At 42.3% G+C, this 19,625-nt stretch overlaps 1 protein-coding gene across 4 annotated transcripts in view; it reads left to right on the forward strand.

Annotated features, from left to right (window-relative positions):
• RIN2 (Ras and Rab interactor 2) overlaps nt 1-19,625 on the forward strand; it is a 239,755-nt gene that overhangs the window by 45,101 nt on the left and 175,029 nt on the right. For 2 of the 4 annotated variants that reach the window (XM_045809811.2, XM_045809827.2), the window contains exon 2: nt 12,873-12,995. Coding sequence is in view for 2 of the 4 variants with exons in the window: in XM_045809820.2 (XP_045665776.2) it covers nt 14,634-14,705 (72 nt within the window). In the remaining 2 variants the exon portion in view is untranslated. Of the gene's footprint in view, nt 1-12,872; nt 12,996-14,552; nt 14,706-19,625 lie in introns of those variants that run through there. The other 2 variants (XM_045809820.2, XM_045809802.2) reach the window with 2 other exon arrangements.

Raw genomic sequence — 19,625 nt, forward strand, 5'->3', positions numbered from 1 at the left:
TAAAGAAATGCTGTCCAATAGAAATGTAATGTGATGGGGTGGCTCAGTCAGTTAAGCCATACACCTTCAGCTCAGGTCATGACCTTGGGATCCTGGGATAGAGCCCCGTGTAGGGCTCCCTGCTCAGTGGGGAGTCTGCTTCTCCCTCTCCCTCTGCCCCTTCGCCCCCTCCCCCACTCATGCTCTCTATCTCAAACAAATATATAAAATCTTTTTTTAAAAAAGAAATATAATGTGAACCACATATGTCATTTTTAATTTTCTAGTGGTTATATTTTTAAATGTTTTTTAAAATAGGTAAAATTAAATATTTATTTGTTTATTTATTTATTTATTTGACAGAGAGAGCACAAGCAGGGGGAGCAGGAGAGGGAGAAGCAGGCTCCCTGGTGAGCAGGAAGCCTGATGTGCGGCTGGATCCCAGGACTCTGGGATCATGACCTGAGCCAAAGGCAGACGCTTAACTGACTGAGCCACCCAGGCGCCCAAAATAAATTTTAATTTTAATTTAATATATTTTCTTTAATCCAGTATATCAGTTTCAACATGTGAGCAATGTAAAAATTTTTTGATGAAGCGGTTTACATTTTTTTACTAAGTCTTCAAAACCTAGTGTGTATTTTCTACTTAGAACACATCTGAATTCAGACTCTCCACATTACAGCTGATCAATAGCCATGCAGGGTTAATGGCTGCTGTGTTGGACGACCCAGCCATACGGAGTCTTACTCTAATAATAGTAGCACCTTTTTCTTTGCACTCTTTTTCTCTGTCCTCCTTCCTAAAGAGATAGATGGCAATGCCTTTCTCTGATACAGTTAATTTAAAGATATAGAAAAGAGGGAGAAAGCATGCTCCAGGTCACCATCTTTCACAACTGGCCGAATCCTGAGATAGTCAGTAATAAAAGCTCTTTGGTTAAAGAATGTTGGGAGATACTGGAACATAAATTAACCCTTCCAGATTATATTCACATAGAAGCTCTAGAAGTCTTGCAACAAAAAAACCTATTTTACTTTGTGTAACTCCACATTTCCCAGTTCGTTAGGATTATAGAACAGTGTTTTCTCTTAACACACACTAACTTTGGTAACACTGTTTGGCAACCTGTTTTCTTCAATCTGCTTTTACCTTGAGAGTTTCAGTTTTTAAACATTTCATAAGGGCTTTAGAGCTTCCAATGAGTATTAGGTGTGTGCAATCACACATAATAGATGCTAATCAATATTTGTTGATCAGTGAATAGTTGTGATCAAGACACTCCCCCATAAATTTAGCTTTTTTTCCATAGAGAAATGAAATTAAAACCTAAGATAATTTAAAGTTGTCAAGGTGAGAGACACTTTAGTATTCCCTAGAGAAAGTCTCATTTGCTAGGCAACCAATGTAAGTTTGAAATGAATTTGCATTTCTCTTAGGAACACGACCACGTTAAAGTTCAATGACCAAGTGAGAACAGACGCCCTTTGCTGAGGAAATGCCTCTGTGTGCACTCTGTGAGACCAACACAGCCAGGCTGGGACAGCTTCCCAGACCCTTCCAGCTGCTTCCCTCCGACCGATGGGAAGCCCCCATTAGTCAGCTGCTCTTTTTAACGATCAGTTATATTTTTCTTCTATAAAGATGATCTTTATGTTTGGTGTTTCACATTTCTGTGTGGAAGATTTTATAACATATGTCATATATATCCACCATTAGCTCAGTTTAATATCTATACTTAAGATTTGTTTGGGTTTGGTAAGTTCTTGTATTTTTCTAAGTCAAAACCTCTTTGGAAGTTGGCTAATAGCATTTTGCCTGGCAGGTTTTTTCCCTCAGGGACTCAGAACACTTTGCCTTAAGTACTTAGGGATGAAAATTGAATATTGGTGGCAACATTCAATTCTCTTTATTTTGCCCATGTAGTGAGAGCACCAGAAACATGAAACTATGGTCTGATGTTCGAAGCATGGTAACTAAGATACTGCAGTGACAGCAAATCCCCTTCTCCCAATGGCCAGGTGTGCTCTTTAGCCTCCCTTGTACATTATTTTGTTAAATCAAAATTGGAAATATATGCCAGGATGCTAGAACTCAGTCAATAGTATTAATGCAATTACGTACTTCAGGCTCCATATTATGTGATGCATGGATGGTGCACGAGCAAAGGAAAAATTGAGACCAGCGCCCCTGAGCTACACACATTGAAACAACATTGTTGAGTTTGAAAAGTGGTAAGTTTGGAGGTCCACGATGCAATTGTTTAGAGACTTTTCAAATAGATGAACACACAGGCGTAAGTGCAAATGAGAGGGAATGTACATATGAGTTTGACCTGTCCTGTTTCGTCAGATGAAAGATTTGGATTATAAAGATTTTCAGGGGCGCCTGGGTGGCATAGCGGTTAGGCATCTGCCTTCGGCTCAGGGCGTGATCCTGGCGTTGTGGGATCGAGCCCCATATCAGGCTCCTCCGCTATGAGCCTGCTTCTTCCTCTCCCACTCCCCCTGCTTGTGTTCCCTCTCTCGCTGGCTGTCTCTATCTCTGTCGAATAAATAAATAAAATCTTTAAAAAAAAATAAAGATTTTCATAATGGACATTTGTAAATATGGACTTATTCTCAGGGGTTCATACATCCTCTTTGGGAATTTTTGAAATATATGCTCATTCTGAGGATAGTGTTTACTAATTAATATAACTGTTCTGGGTCATCTAAGGCAGTGTTTTTCAGACTCTGAGTCATGACCCCCTAAGAGATTGTGAAATGGGAAGTTGGGCACATCCAGCCTTGTCTTATTTTTTTTAAGATTTATTTATTTACTTGAGAAAGAGTGCATGCACATGTAAGTAGGGGGAGGGGCAGCAGGAGAGAATCTCAAGCAGACTCCCCACTGAGCACAGAGCCCATTGTGGGGCTCAGATCCCACAACCCATGAGTTCATGACCTGGCTGAAACCAAGAGTCAGACACATAACTGATTGGGCCACCCAGGCGCCCCCAGCCTTGTTTTAAATAAAAGTGAATGGAATAGAAAACATCAGAAAGAAAGAGCTAAGTACTGTTGTATAAAATGTTTGTTTCTGGGGCACCTGGGTGACTCAGTCAGTTAGGCATTTGATTCTTATTTCAGCCCGGGTCATGATCTCAGGGTCCTGGGATCGAACCTGCTTCAGCAGAGATTCTCTTTCTCCCTCTCCCTCTGCCCCTCCCACTTGTGGTGTCTCTCTCTTTCTCAAAGAAACAACTAAAATCTTTTAAAAAATGTTTGTTTCTGTTTTGAATGTATATGTATGGTATGGGTCATGATGTGAAATATATTTATTACTGTGGACAGAAGTCAAAAGAGTTTGAAAGCCATTAATTGCTAGATCACTGGTTCTTCACCTTTGCTGCACACTGGAATCACCCAGTGGGCTTTGAAAAATAGGGCTGCATGGGTCCAACCCCCAGGGATTCTGCTGTCATTGATTGGGATGTGACCTAGGCATGAGGCATGCTTAAAACTTCTTAGATATGTAGGCAGGAAGAAGAGCCCTTGAAGAGCTGAGCCTTCTAGACAGGCTGTGCTAGGTAATTTCAATGCCTGCTTTTGGATTTGCATTTATTTAATTTGCCTTAGGACCAAATTGTCCTACAAATTGGAATTGTGGTAGGGTACAAGGAAGGAGCAAAGTGGGCTTAGGATATAGATAACGTCTGCCCCAAGTGAAGGACAAGTGCAGTCTAGTGGGGTAAAAAATGAGAGCTTTGCAGTAGTTCAAATATTGAAATGTGGAGGGAGAGTGTCGAGAGTGGAGAAGAGACTGGGGTAATAGGAATTGTGTGAGCATTACACCTGCCATTCCACTGTGGGAGTGAATGGCCTGGAGTCAGCATGATATGGGACCCTAGTGCCTGCTGTGGCCCCAGGTGGTCTGTTTATGGGTGCCTCTCACTACTGCAAGCCTCTCCACACACCAAACTGCATTGAAGGGTAATTCTTTTTCTTTTTTCTTTTATTTTCTTGTAATTTAATTTTTAAATTTTAATTTAATTTTAATTCCAGTATAGTTAACATACAGTGTTACATTAGTTTCAGGTGTACATTATAGTGATTCAACAGTTCTGTATATTACTAACCTACTTTGTTGAGGGTTTCTATCATGCATGGATGTTGTCCTTTGTCAAATGCTTTTTCTGCATCTTTTGAAATGATCACATGGCTTTTATCCTTTCTCTTATTGATGTAGTATATCACATTGATTGATTTCCAAGTATTGAACCATCTGTGCAACTGGGAATAAATCCCACTTGATTGCGACGAATGATTTCTTAATTTAGTGTTGGATCTGGTTTGCTAATATTTTATGAGAATTTTTGCATCCATGTTCATTAGGGATATTGGCCTGTAGTTCTCTTTTCTTAGCGGAGTCTTTATCTGGTTTTGGTTTCAGGGTAATGCTGGCCTCATAGAATGAATTTGGAAGTTTTCCTTCCTTTTCTATTTTTTGGAATAGTTTGAGAAGAATCACTATTAATTCTTCATTGTGTGTTTGGTAACATTCCCCTGTAAAGCCATCTGGACCTGGACTTTCATTTGTTGGGAGTTTCTTGATGACTGATTCAATATCATTGCTGGTAATCATTCTGTTAACATTTCTATTTTTCCTGATTCACTATTGGGAGGCTTTGTGTTTATAGGAATTTATCCATTTCTTCCAGGTTGTCCAATTTGTTGGCATATGATTTTTCATAAAATTCTCTTATAATCCTTTGCGTTTCTGTGGTGCTGATTGTTCTTTCTCCTTTTTCATTTCTAATTTTATTTATTTAAGTGCTTCCTCTCTCACTCTCTCTCCCTCCCTCCTCTCTCTCTTTTTTACTCACCCTCCTCCCCTCCCTTTTTATGAATGGAGCTAAAAGTTCATCAGTTTTATTGATCTTTTTAAAGAACCAGCTTCTGGTTTCATTGATCTGTTTTATTGTTTTTATAGTTTCTGTTTCATGTATCTCTCTCTAATCTTTATTATGTCCTTCCTTCTGATGGTTTTGGGTTTTGTTTGTTCTTCTTTTTCAGACTCTTTTAGGTGTAAGTTTCACTTGTTTATTTGAGATTTTTCTTGCTTCTTAAGGAACTTCCCACTTAGAACAGTTTTTGCTGCATCCCAAAGATTTTGGACTATTGGTTTTCATTTTCATTTGTCTCCATGTATTTTTTAATTTCTTCTTTGATTTTTTGGTTGCCCCATTCATTGTTTAGTAGCATATTATTTAACCTCCATGTATTTATGCTCTTTCCAGCTTTTTTCTTGTGGTTGATTTCTAGTTTCATATACTTGTGTTCAGAAAAGATGCATGGTATGACTGATCTTTTTGAATTTGCTGAGACACATTGTGGCCTAATATGTAATCTATTCTGGAGAACTTGAAAAGAATGTATATTCTGCTGTTTTAGGATTGAATGTTCTGAATGCATTTGTTAAATCTATCTGGTCCAATATGTGTTCAAAGCCATTGTTTCTTTGTTGATTTTTCTGTTTGGATGATCTATCCATTGACGTAAGTGGGGTATTAACATTCCCTACTACTATTGATTGCATTATTATTAGTTACTTCATTTATGTTTGTTATTAATGGTTTTATGTATTTGAGTGCACCCATGTTGGGTGCATAAATATTTACAATTGTTTTATCTTCTTGTTGAATTGTTCCTTTTATGATTATATGTTTTCCTTCTTTGTCTCTTATTACAGTCTTTGCTTTAAAATCGTAAGGGAAATTCTTGGTTTATTCTCTTATGGTAGTTCTTCCCTCACAGAAGATGGAACTCTGTTATAGTCACATTACAAGGAGGGACTGAGTTTTAGCATAACAACATGATCTAATATATTAAATTAATATTGTTTATTTTGGCAATGAGTATTTATTTATTAATTTTTATAATAATATTTTTTTAAAGATTTTTTTATTTTATTTATTTAACAGAGATAGAGACAGCCAGCGAGAGAGGGAACACAAGCAGGGGCAGTGGGAGAGGAAGAAGCAGGCTCCTAGCGGAGGAGCCTGATGTGGGGCTCGATCCCACAACGCCGGGAATCACGCCCTGAGCCGAAGGCAGATGCTTAACAACTGCGCCACCCAGGCGCCCCAATATAATAATATTTTTTTATTATATTATGTTAGTCCCCATACAGTACATCCCTATTTTTTGATGTAAAGTTCCACGATTCATTACTTGCATATAAAACCCAGTGCACCATGTGATACGTGCCCTCCTTAATACCCATCACCAGCCTATCCCATTCCTCCCCTCCCCCAAAGCCTTCAGATTGTTTCCCAGAGTCCATAGTCTCTCATGATTCATTCCCCCTTCTGTTTACCCCCCCTTTCATCTTCCCTTTCTTCTCCTACGAATCTTCCTACTTCTTATGTTCCATAAATGAGTGAAACTATATGATAATTGTCTTTCTCTGTTTGACTTATTTTGCTTAGCATTATCTCCTCCAGTCCCGTCCATGTTGCAGCAAATGTTGAGAAATCGTTCTTTTTGATGGCTGAGTAATATTCCATTGTATATATGGACCACATCTTCTTACTCCAGTCATCTGTTGAAGGGCATCTCAGCTCCTTCCACAATTTAGCTATTGTGGACAATGCTGCTATGAACATTGGGGTGCATATGGCCCTTCACTACGTCTGTATTTTTGGGGTAAATACCCAGTAGTTCAATGGCTGGATCATAGGGTAGCTCAGTTTTTAACTTTTTAAGGGACCTCCACACTGTTTTCCAGAGTGGCTGTGCCAACTTGCATTCCCACCAACAATGTAGGAGGGATCCCCTTTCTCCACATCCTCTCCAACAATTGTTGTTTCTTGCCTTGTCAATTTTTGCCATTCTAACTGGTGTAAGGTGGTATCTCAATGTGGTTTTGATTTTAATTTATCTGATGGCTAATGATTTTGAACATTTTTTCATGTGTCTCTTAGCCACTTGTATGTCAGCATTGGAAAAGTGTCTGTTCATATCTTCTGCCCATTTCATGATTTGTTTATTTGTTTCTTGTGTATTGAGTTTGAGAAGTTCTTTGTAGATCTTGGATACCAGGCTTTTATCTGTAGTGTCACTTGCAAATATCTTCTCCCATTCCGTGGGCTGCCTCTTGGTTTTTTTGACTGTTTCCTTGGCTGTGCAGAAGCTTTTTATCTTGACGAAGTCCCACGAGTTCATTTTTTCTTTTGTTTCTCTTGCCTTTGGAGATGTGTCATGAAAAAAGTTGCTGTGGCCAATATCAAAGAGGTTATAGCCTATGTTCTCCTCTAGGATTTTGATGGATTCCTGTCTCACATCGAGGTCTTTCATCCATTTGGAGTTTATCTTTGTGTATGGTGTGAGAGAGTGGTCAAGTTTCGTTCTTTTGCATATAGCTGTCCAATTTTCCCAGCACCATTTATTGAAGAGACTGTCTTTTTTCCACTGGATGTTTTTTCCTGCTTTGTCAAAGATTAGTTGCCCAAAGAACCGATGGTCCATTTCTGGATTCTCTATTTGTTCCATTGGTCTATGTGTCTGTTTTTGTGCCAGTACCATGCTGTCTTTGTGATCACAGCTTTGTAGTACAGCTCGAAATCCGGCATTGTGATGCCCCCAGCTTTGTTTTTCCTTTTCAACAACTCCTTGGTGATTTGGGGCCTTTTCTGGTTGCACACAGATTTAAGGGCTGTTTGTTCCAGTTCTTTGAAAAATGTCATTGGTATTTTGATCAGGATAGCACTGAAAGTGTAGATTGCTCTGGGTAGCATAGACATTTTAACTATGTTAATTCTTCTGATCCATGAGCATGGAATATTTTTCCATCTTTTCGTGTCTTCTTCAATGTCTTTCAAGAGTGATTTGTAGTTCCTAGAATATAGATCCTTTACGTCTCTGGTTAAGTTAATTCCAAGGTAACGTATGGTTTTTGGTGCTATTGTAAATGGAATGGATTCCCTAATTTCTCTTTCTTCAGTCTCATTGTTCATGTATAGAAATGCAACTGATTTCTGAGCATTGATTTTGTATCCCGCCACATTACTGAATTGCTCTATAACTTCTAGAAGTTTGGAGGTGGATTCTTTTGGGTTTTCCATATAGAGTATCATGTCAACTGCGAAGAGAGACATTTTGACTTCTTCTTTGCCGATTTGGATACCTTTTATCCCTTTTTGTTGTCTGATTGCTGTTGCAAGGACTTCTAGTACTATGTTGAATAATAATGGCGAGAGTGGGCATCCTTGTCGTGTTCCTGATCTTAAGGGAAAGGCTTCCAGCTTTTCCCCATTGTGAATGATATTTGCTGTAGGCTTTTCATAGATGGTTTTTATGAGATTGAGGAATATACCCTCTATGCCTACACTCTGAAGTGTTTAAATCAGGAAAGGATGCTGTATTTTGTCAAATGCTTTTTCTGCATCTATTGAGAGAATCATATGATTTTTTAATTTTTCTTTCTGGATAAAATCTAAGACACTGATAGATTCGTGAATGTTGAACCACCCTTGCATCCCAGGGATGAATCCCACTTGGTCACGATGGATAATCCTTTTAATGGACTGTTGGATCCTATTAGCTAGGATCTTGTTGAGAATTTTGGCGTCCATATTCATCAGGGATATTGGTCTGTAACTCTCCTTTTTGATGGGGTCTTTGCCTGGTTTGGGGATCAAGGAAATATTGGCCTCTTAGAATGAGTTTGGTAGTTTTCCTTCTGTTTCTATTTTTTGAAACAGCTTCAGGAGAATAGGTATTATTTCTTCTTTGAATGTTTGGTAGAATTCCCTGGGGAATCCATCAGGTCCTGGAGTCTTGTTTTTCGGGAGGTTTTTGATAATTGCTTCAATCTCTTCAGAATTAATCGGCCTATTTAAAAAATCAATTTCTTCCTGTTTCAGTCTTGGTAGTTTATAGGTTTCCAGGAAGGCATCCATTTCTTCCAGGTTGTTTAATTTATTAGCATAAAGCTGTTGATAAAAGTTTCTAATGATCCTTCCTATTTCATTGGTGTTGGTTGTGACCTCTCCCTTTTCATTCATAATTTTATTAAGTTGGGTCCTTTCTCTATTCTTTTGAATAAGTCTGGCCAGTGGCTTATCAATCTCATTTAGTCTTTCAAAGAACCAGCTTCTAGTTCTGTTGATCTGCTCTACTGTGCTTCTGGTTTCTAATTCATTGATCTCTGCTCTAATGTTGCTTAACTGCTTTCTCGTGTGTGGATTAGGCCTGTTCCTCTGTTCCTGTTCCAGCTTCTTGAGGTGAGAATATAAAAACTGCATTTTAGATTTTTCTATTCTTTTGAGTGAGGCTTGGATGGCTATGTATTTTCCCCTTAGGACTGCCTTTGCAGTGTCCCATAGGTTTTGGACCATTGTGTTTTCATTCTCATTGGTCTCCATAAATTGTTTAAATTGATTTTTGATTTCCTGGTTTATCGACTCATTCTTGAGCAGGATGGTTCTTAGTTTCCAAGTGTTTGAGTTTCTTCCAAATTTTTCCTTGTGATTGAGTTCCAATTTCAATGCATTGTGGTCTAAGAATATGCAGGGAATAATTTCAGTCTTTTGGTATCTGTTGAGACCTGTTTTGTGACCCAACATATGGTCTATTCTGGAGAACGTTCCATGTGCATTCGAAAAGAATGAGTATTCTTTTGTTCTGGGGTGTCGTGTTCTATATATATCTACGAGGTTCTTCTGGTCTAGTACGGCATTCAAAGCTCTTGTTTCTTTGTTGATTTTCTGCTTAGGTGATCTGTCTATTGCTGATAGTGGAGTGTTGAGGTCCCCTACTATTAATGTATTTTTATCTATATGTCTCTTTATTCTGGTTAAGAGTTGGCTTGTGTATCTTGCTGCTCCCCTGTTGAGGGCATAGATATTTATAATTGTCATATCCACTTGTTGGATACATCCTTTAAGTATAATATAGTGTCCTTTTGTATCTTTAACTACAGTCTTTAGTTTAAAATCCAGTCCGTCTGATATGAGAATTGCTACCCCAGCTTTCTTTTGAGGTCCAATGGCATGAAAAATGGTTTTCCATCCCTTCACTTTTAGTCTCCATGTATCTTTAGGTTCAGAATGAGTCTCTTGTAGGCAGCAAATGGATGGGTCATGTCTTTTTATCCAGTCAGCAACCCTGTGGCATTTATGGGAGCATTTAGGCCATTCACATTGAGAGTGATTATTGAGAGATATGATTTTAATGATGCCATGTTGCCTGTAAAGTCTTTGTTTCTGTAGATTGTGACTTTCTGTTCTGTATCCCTCTTGGGGCCTTTTTACTTTTATAGAACCCCCTTAATATCTCCTGTAGGGCTGGTTTCGTGGTTACAAAATCAGTCAGTGTCTGGCGATTCTGGAAGGTCCTTATCTCTCTGTCAATTCTGAATGACAGCCTTGCTGGATAAAGGATCCTTGGCTGCATGTTTTTCTCTGAAAGAGCTTTAAAAATGCCCCCCCAGCCCTTTCTCTCATTCCGGGTCTGTGTAGACAGGTCTGATGTAATCCTGATATTTTTGCCTTTGTACGTGAGAAATTTCTTTGTCCTGTCTGCTTTCAATACTGTATCCTTGGATCTAATATTTGCAAATTGCACTATGACGTGACATGGCATAGGTTTGTTGTGGTTGAATTTGGGAGGGGTCCTTTCTGCCTCTTGGACATGAATGCTTGTTTCCTTTGCTAGATTAGGGAACTTTTTAACTACAATTTTTTCAAGGGAACTTTTTAACTACAATTTTTTCAAATATCTCTTCTTGAACTCTCTCTTTCTCCACACCCTCGGGGATGCCGATGATTCTGACATTGGAACGTTTCATTGAGTCAGTAATCTCCATAAACTACGTTCTTGAGATTGGAATTTTTTGAGGCAAGTTTCTGTTTCAGCTTTCCCTTCTACCATCCCATCCTCCAGTTCACTAGTTCATTCTTCTGCCTCATTTACCCTGGTCATCAGAGCATCTAGTTTTGACTGCATTTGATTCATAGCATTTTTAATTTCTGCCAGATTCACTCTCATTTCCGCCCTTAGGGATTCTATATTTTCGTTAATATTTTTTTCAAGTCTACACATCATCTTGACCATTGTTACTCTGAACTCCACTTCTTATGGTTTGGTTATATCCATATCCATCAGTTCTATGGAAGAGGCCACAGACTCATTATCTTTTCTTTGCTGGGGGGGGATTTCTCCTTCTTGTCATTCTGATGAGGAGAGGTTGCAGGGTTGCCCAGAGCCCGAATTATTGACCAAGACCCAGGCAGCGTGCTCTTGTTTTATAGGGACCTTAGGGATGTGGGCTTCTTGATTTTTCAGCCTGCCTTCTGTGGGAGGGGCCTGCCATGCTGATATTCAGGCAACCCTGTTTGGGTAGAGTTGCCCCATCCCCTGCGAGGGGAGTGGTGGGGATGGGCACAAAGTGAACCGGTATTTCCGGGCTTTTGTTCTCTGGCAGCTTTCCCTGGCAGTTTTCTGTGGCTCTTCTGAGAGTCAGAGTAGCAGTGGCCGAATCTCAGCCTCTGTCTCAGAACAGAGAGATCGCAGTCCGCTCTGCACTGAGCTCTCTTGGTCTCTTTAACTCTGTTTCTGTTGGTGCTGCTAAAAACCCTGCAGTGTTCCGGGTTGTGTACCCTGCAGCCAGCGTCCCAGCCCTCACTTCCAGGGCCCGCACGTCTCTGTCCTTTGTGCTTCTAACACCGCCAGCCGCCAGCCACCCCCGCGCGTGCTCCCGAGCTCCCTGTTTCAGTATGGTTCGGGGGTGCTCCGGAACGCCTGTTTTCAGTCTGGTTGCACGTGTGTTCCCAGGCTCACGGTCTCAGTCTGCTCTCTTGCAGGTGCCGGTCCGTGAGTCCGCCCGCTCCCCAGTGCAGGTGGCTACTGCTTCCCGGCACCCGAGCATGGAGGCTCCCTCCCCCTTCCGTTTATCTTCCGATATCTGTGCTCAGATTAACAGGTCCCTGCTTCGTACCACAATACTCAGCGCTGGAGATCTTCATTTGTAGAGATCTGGATGTATCTTCCTACATCTCAGGCTGATTCCATGGGTATTCAGGATGGTCTGGTAGATATCCAGCCCAACTCAGGGGACCAGCTGAAAAAGGGGACGCCTGTTCCTCCGCCATCTTAACTCCTAAATTAATATTGTTGCTTCTAATTGTATTGGTTTACATTCTTTGCTGGGTGTGACTGTGTGGCTTACCCTGAATTTAGTGGGCCAGTAAATTAACTCCCAACTTCTTGTGTATCTGTTAGCAAAGATTTCTAGAAGACATTGTGAAGTGATGTGAATGGGCCTTAAAGCTTACTTCGACCCTTTATCAGTAATCTTATCTATGTGTGAAATAAGAGTCCGAGGAAAACCTGAATTAAAAAAGAGAGTTGGGGGGGGCACCTGGGTTGCTCAGTTGGTTGAGTGTCTAACTCTTGATTTCAGCTCAGGTCATGATCTCGGGATAATTCACAATTTCTTATTCAGTTGGTCCCATTTCGAAGTCCTAGACTGGAAGATTGCACAACTCTTTAAATTTGTAGAAGCTGACATGTTGCAAGGGGATAATGGAAAACAAATTGACACTTAATTGATAGAGAAGGGAGTTTGGTTCCTAATTAGCTTTTTTAAGTGAAAGAGTATTTCAGAGTTTTAGAAATCTGAGCATTGGCATAGGGATTTAGAGAACGTTCTGGTAAAGAAAGCCCGTCTTTAGTTACCTGGCCCAGAGGTGAGAATGAGGGCCAGACAAGGAAGGGAAGGCCACTGGCCGCACTCACAGCTATCACTGCATCCTTCCAGAGCCTGGTGAGGCAAGTCTGCTATGTGGTTGTTCACAGTATCTTTAAAATGCTTCCAAAACCCTAAATGGCTAATTCTGTGTGTTGTAGATGGAGACAAGAGATCCGGACTTCTGAACTTCCACTGGAAAAGATAAAATGTGCAAGCCCTTCAGGACACTGGGGAGGCTGCGGCTGAACTGAAGAGGGAGACGGGGACATGCCAGTGTGAAGGTATGTAACATTGAGATGATAAAACCCAGTGTGTGGCAATGATTTCCAGGTTCTACCGTGCCGTCAGAGAGATTGTGTGCTCTAGCTCGGTTATGTTGGTGCGGGTGTGACTTCTCTGATGGGCAGCTTCGTACCCATTTCCAGGTGTCTGAGCGAGTCAGTGTAAGATGCATTGGCTGCAGGGCCAAACCAACACCAAGGCGGTTGAGGAGAACGTAAACTAAAGCTCCCATTTATGGAGCATAGACTACGTGTCAGGTGAGGCTCTAAGCACTTTAATGGATTAATTCATTTAATGCCCACAACACCACCATGAAGCAGGCACTGCTGTTGTCCCCATCGTAGAAATGGGGCCACCAGGGAGCACAAAGAAGCTGGTTGTTCACCAAGAGGGCATTGCGATGGTGTGACCCCATCCCAACATAAAAACCTTACTCTGTCTGCCCTCTCTTGTACATTTCTTCCCAACCCCACTTTTCTCTTTCTCTCTCTCTCTCTCTTTTTTTTTTTTTCCTGTAGCATCATAGGTCTCCATATAACAGGGAATTAGCATCAAAGGAATGTCAGTAGACATCACTGGCAGATCTAATTTTCCAAAAATGGCCACAACACTATTGATTAGAACCTAGACATGCTCCCTCAGGCAGGGAAGTCTACTTTTCCTCTCCTGGAGTCTGGGTAGAACTCAGTGACAGAGAGAAGGTGGCAGAAGGGACACAGAGTGGCTTCAAATCCAGATCATCAAAGACAACATGGTTTGTACCTGCCTCTCTCATTCTTTAGGCACACTTGTCTTTGAGACCAGCCACCATTGGCCCAGAAAGGCCATGTGTAGGGGTTCCAGCCACCAGCCCCACATAAGGCCATACTGACATGTGATTGAGACTTTGGGTGGCTCCAGCTCCCCGCCTTGGAGCTGCCCCCAGATGTTGACCAGAGCAGAGACAAGCTGTCCCTGATGAACTATTCCTGTTCAGCCCTGCCCCCACAGCAGATTCATGAGCAGCACTAACATTGTCATTGTTTCGAGGTGTCTCATTTATACCCTCTGCAACACCATGTAAGGTAGAGGACAATACACTCATTTACAAGTAAGGAAATGGGGGCCCATTGAGATGATGTGACTCACTCAGGGCCACACCATGAGCTGGGATTTGAGTCCAGGTCTGGTCTACCAGAGCTTATGAGATCTACCACTGCCCAGCTGTCCGCTCCTTCTGGATCAAGAGCTGGGGCCATTGCTGCCACTTAGACACCACTGCTCTCAGAGAAAGCCAACCCATTTGGCATAAGAGGAGAAGATAGTAAAACAGGAGATTTAGCTTTACATAGTCTTTTGTGACTCTGTTTCCTGAATTCAAACCCCAGATAAACGCTGCCAGTCCTGGCTGAGACAGTTCTCTTAGGAAGCCAACTACCGTCCCCCCATGAGCTTAGATTCCATGGGATCTGCTCATGTCACGTGAGATACTTTTCCATATCATGTGAAGTAATAGTCATTTGTGTGACCAGATACTTCTATGTTATCAACATGGTTAATTTCTTGTTTGATTTCAGGCTCCCTGAGGCCAGGGATGAGACTGTCTCCTGTCTCCTCACCTCATGTCTTCTAGCACAGATTCTGACTCCCCGTAGACAATGCATAAAGGCAGGAGACATAAATACCAGAGGGCATCAACTGAGAATTTTCTCGACAATGATGACAGTAGGGTAAGGAAGTGCAAAATTCCAGATATAAATACCGATGTCTTATCTTGCTGCTAAAGATTTGTCTTTTGAGGTCAGGGGTTTCTTTTTCACTTCCTCTGTCTTTCCTGTTAGATAAAACATCTTCATGTTTGACTTCTATAAAAAAACAACTTCAATGAAATGCAACGGTCAATTAACAATAGCAGGAACTGGCAGGGCTCTGAGACACTCTATTTCACTGCGTCGTTATCCAAGTGAAATATATTTTCAGATGTGCGACATGGGAAATTTGATTTTGGTGCGAATGTTGAAATATGACATGTAGCTTCTGCATTCATTCTGGGCAGCCTTTACTCATAGGATGGTGGCACTTGTGTCTTTCATCTTGTATTTAGTTATGTGCATATCATTGCAGCTGCTCGAGAACTGTGAATAACTCCTATCTCTACCTTGTCCAGAATGTCCACTATTTTACCCTATGCTTAGCGGGTGTAGGGCTCCAATAATAATGGAGGCAGCAGCAGGACCAGAATATGAGGATTGTTTTTTTTTATTATTATTATGAAGGATAAATAAATGCATGCAAAATATGAGGCAAATTTAAGTCTTTAATCATGTTTTTTATGGCCCAATCCATCAGTTAGCTTTTGCTGCCTTAAAAAAAAAAAACCCAAAACGTAGTAGCTTAAAATAATGGTCATTTATTTAGTTCAGGATTCTACAGGTTGATGGTTTGGGCTGGACTCCGCTGGTCTGGCCTGCTCAGCTGGGCTGACACATGCATCTTCAATCAGCTGCCAGGTGATGGCGGCCACACCTGGGATGGCTCACCTCTTTTCTACATGTCTCTCCTCGCCCTGCAGGTTAGGGCTCCAAGAGAGTGAGCACACATGGCTTCTTGAGGATAGGGCTTGAAATGACACAGGGTCACATCTGCCAGATTCTATTGGCCAAAGCAGGTTACAGGCCAATCCAGATTCAAGAGAAGAAAAATCGTCTACAGCCTTTGATGGGAGGAACTGCAAAGCCGCCTTGCAAAGGGCAGGCATATAGGGAGGATACAGAACTGCGGTCGTCTTTGCAACCCACAACACCACGTGAAAGGCCATTATTGTACTCAGGGAATTAACAACATTACGACAGAGAATGAAAGGAAACCACGTGCATGGCCAATAATTTACGAGAAAAATGGCACTGGGCTGGAGAGTGGACAGCAAGAAGACGCTGAGATGGATACAGAATAGAAGAGACACCGGCCATTTTCTCCTTTCCCCACTCGCCTAACTCTAAAAAGGGGATTGAGAGGGAGGGGTGTGGCAGAGCGCAGGGGGCATAGTTGGTAGGAAGACTCTTTTCTTTTACTCTTCCCTTTCCTCCCATTGTCAATGGGGAGGAGCGGTGGCAGGTGATGAAAGTGTGGCTCTCTCATGTCTCACTCGGGGGAACCAGCAGAGAGGGAGGGGAAGGGTCAAATGGTCTGTCTCCCAAATCACTTTGTTCCCATGAGATTTCAGGAGGGCTTTACCTTATGAACACTTGGCCTTGTGAAACTACCACCATGTTCATAGTCACATTTCATCGTCACAACAGCCCTATAAGGGCAGGATCATTATTATCCTCACTTAGTATATGGGGAAACTGAGTGCTAAGAGGTCAAGTAACTTACCCTTGATTGCAGTTGGGCATTGGCAAAGATTGGGTTCAAGGCCCAGCTGTGTGATGGCTTCCGTGGTGCACTTGGCTGAACCCCACCATGCTGATGTGGCCTGCGGGTTCGACAGAAATGGCAGCCCTTGTGCAGGTGTGATCAAAGCACATGGGATTTACTCCCTCCCCTTCCTCTGGCCTCCGTTTGGATCCTGGACTGAGGAGCATGCTATGGAAGGGTAGGGCTGGTGGGATGACCTCACCAGCGGAGAATTTGGCAAGCGGCAAGTAAGCAGCTACCTTTGGGAAGACTCCCCAACTTCCCCTGGGTAAGCAGGGATGGGTCATTTTCAATCCCACTGGGTGATCCATTTCCTTCTCCTCCTGGCTGAGCCCTGAGGCCCCAGTGGCTGGGTTTGAGCACCCTATTTCACGGTACCCAGAGGGTGCTCTGGTAGGGTCTAGAGCAAGCGTAAGCCTCTGCTCACCAGACCAAAATCCTCAGGCCACTATATGGGGCCCATCTGAAACAGCTCTGCTGGAAATACCTCCCGTGCCTTAGCCTTGCACATGGAGAAGCACAGCCTGACTGGTGTCTTTCGCTGGACTCCTCTCTGATGTTCTCTGGTTCTCAGGCTTCTCTTCTTTCCATGCGACTAAATCTCACTTATTTTTTTTTTATTTTAATGTTTTTTTATTATATTATGTTAGTCACCATACAGTACATCCCCGGTTTCCGATGTAAAGTTCGATGATTCATTAGTTGCGTATAACACCCAGTGCACCATGCAATACGTGCCCTCCTTACTACCCATCACCAGTCTATTAAATGTAGTGGGAATGCTTGTTTTTCCTGTTGCGCTCCCTGCTTACTGTTTAATTAAAGGCTAGTGCTGCCATCCGCTGGCTGAGAATTTTAAAGTAATTTCCTGAAGAATTTCTCTCTTTACTCATTCTTCTTTTTCCCTCCGTATTTTCCTCAATTCTACTGGTTCTTTCCAACATGCAGATGCAGCTTAGAAGCCTGATAGTAATAAGAATAAGTGAGTCTTGTTGGAAATAGGAGCATTGCTTTAAGGCTTGCGATGAGTCAGGTCCTGTTCTAGGTACGTTACCCGTTCTTTCCTCACACAGCCCTAAGAGGTAGCGAGGCCCCGTCTTTGTCCCCATTTTACCGATGACAAAATGGAGAGTGGTGAAGTCATCTGCGTGTCGTGGTGTCTGGCACATTCGAGTGCTCCATGAATGTTAGTTTTTATTTGTAAAAATGAGCCATACCTTGGCTTGGGTCAAGAATTTGTGTGCAGTGACACTCGGACACACAGTGAAGGAGAGGGTGGGATTGGGAAAGCAGGAGGCCATCAGGATGTGACCATGAGCCGGTGACAGTGGGTAGCTGGGGCGCAACCCCATTGGGGATCTGTGACAGATGGTGTAGGATACATCTTGGAATTATCCCAACAAGGGACACGGAAGCTGGGGTATTCTTGGAGAAATCATGGGGATCTTTTTAAAGCACTTATGAACTTCATCATTGTAATCCTGTATGTTGCCACCCATTTGTCCAGGGAAGGAGGCAGGGAAAAGCTATTGTGCATTATTCCCCTTGGCTTCCTGTACTTCCCCTTTGTTCTCTGCCTAGGCTGTCACTGCACAGCATACCACCCCCAAACTCAGTGGAAAATTAACAATGAGCATTTATTTAGCTCATGCAACTAAAGGTTGGCTGGGGTTTGGTTGATCTGGGTTGAGCTCAGCTGGGTGGCTCTGCTTCCAGCATAGGTCCAGCTAGGCTTGGCTTCCCTTGGTTGAGGTATGGGCTCGGGCCAGCTCCACCTGAGTGCATTCTGAGTCAGGCCTGTGGGCAGCTGCTGCCCGAAGAAGGTTCCTCTCATGACTGTGACAGAGGCACAGGGGTGCAAGTGCAAACCCAAGAGGCCTTCTGTGTTATCTTATTGAGTAAAGGAAGTCACGTGGCCAAACCCAAGCTAAGAGGCAGAGAGGTATATTCTGCCTTCACTGGGGAAGTTTCTGCTACTGGCCTTGGCTTAGAATCAACAAGGCTCTCTACTGTGCCTCCTTTGCCTGCTGCTAAACTGTGCAAATACAACATGAAATGTAGAAGCTTTACCAATGCCAGTCTTCGTTATCACTTTGGGCAAAATCCCAAATCTTTAATGATATTCTAATTTGTTATAAATGGGAGATGAAATGGTCATTAAAAGCTGCACACCCTCAGGTTCCAGAAACCTCTTTGCTGTCTCAGACCTCAGCTGGGGATTGTTGCCTTATCTTGTACCATGACTTCTCATCATGGACTCACAAAGTGTCTAGAGTTGTTGAGCTCTTCCGTCCCAGTTACAACTGGTTACCACCTGGGAAGCTGCCTCAAGTGGTGAGACTTGGCATCTGCCCCTACCAGTTGCTCAAGCTCAGAGTGAAATAAGAGCAGCAAGTGGAATGAATAAATTGTCAGTTACACTGATGTGTGTATTTTCCTACATTTTAAGAGAAGGCTGGAATCCTGTAAAAATCTCGTTTCTCTGCTTTTCTCAGTACCTTGGCTCTCTCATCTGGCATGACTACAATTTGGCTGGAAGGAGAAGAGGCAGAGCTTTTATGTTGGTTGGAATTTGCAGCCATGAATTTACAGGACTTTTTCCAAGTTAGCATGGAAAAGACTTGCGTTTTATGCTTTTTGTGAGTTATAAGTCATAAAGCATATGTTCAGGGTGGCTTGACTGTAGTGTTCTTGGCCCTGTAAAGAAGGTCTGTGGAAAAAAACCTAAGCCTTGAACGATTAAACGTCTTTGCAAACACTCGTAAGTTATTTATATTGTGTCCACATATTGGCTGAGCAAGCAAGCAAGTGAACACAGACCTTGATGCTAATGTCTTAACCATGGCACCTTACTTTGTCCCGTTAGAGCATTCTAATAAACACATTAATGAAATCATATGCCCCATTAATACTAAATCAAAATGCCTGTGAGCTTAGTGGTTTGTGTCTGTCTTTATAAATGCGCAAGGGTGAAGCATAAAGTACCAGATGTGTGAGCCAATAACTAAGTGTCACTTCTTGGTGGGAAGGATGGTGGGGGGAGTGGATAAATGAGACAGGGAAGGGAAAGCAGTTGTGTTAATGGGCAGATTACCACTGTGGGCAAGGGGGGCTCTGGGAGATGATTCGACCTCAACTCAGAGTTGCTTCACCAAGGAGTGAGGTCGCTGGGGTATTTTATCCGCTGATTCCCATCTATCATTGGTGAGGGCCATTTCAAGGGGCAGTAATTC

The sequence above is a fragment of the Ursus americanus genome, chromosome 22 (genome assembly GCF_024610735.1).
Source record: "Ursus americanus isolate L20-20 chromosome 22, mUrsAme1.1.p, whole genome shotgun sequence".
In the NCBI taxonomy this organism is placed as follows: Eukaryota; Metazoa; Chordata; class Mammalia; order Carnivora; family Ursidae; genus Ursus; species Ursus americanus.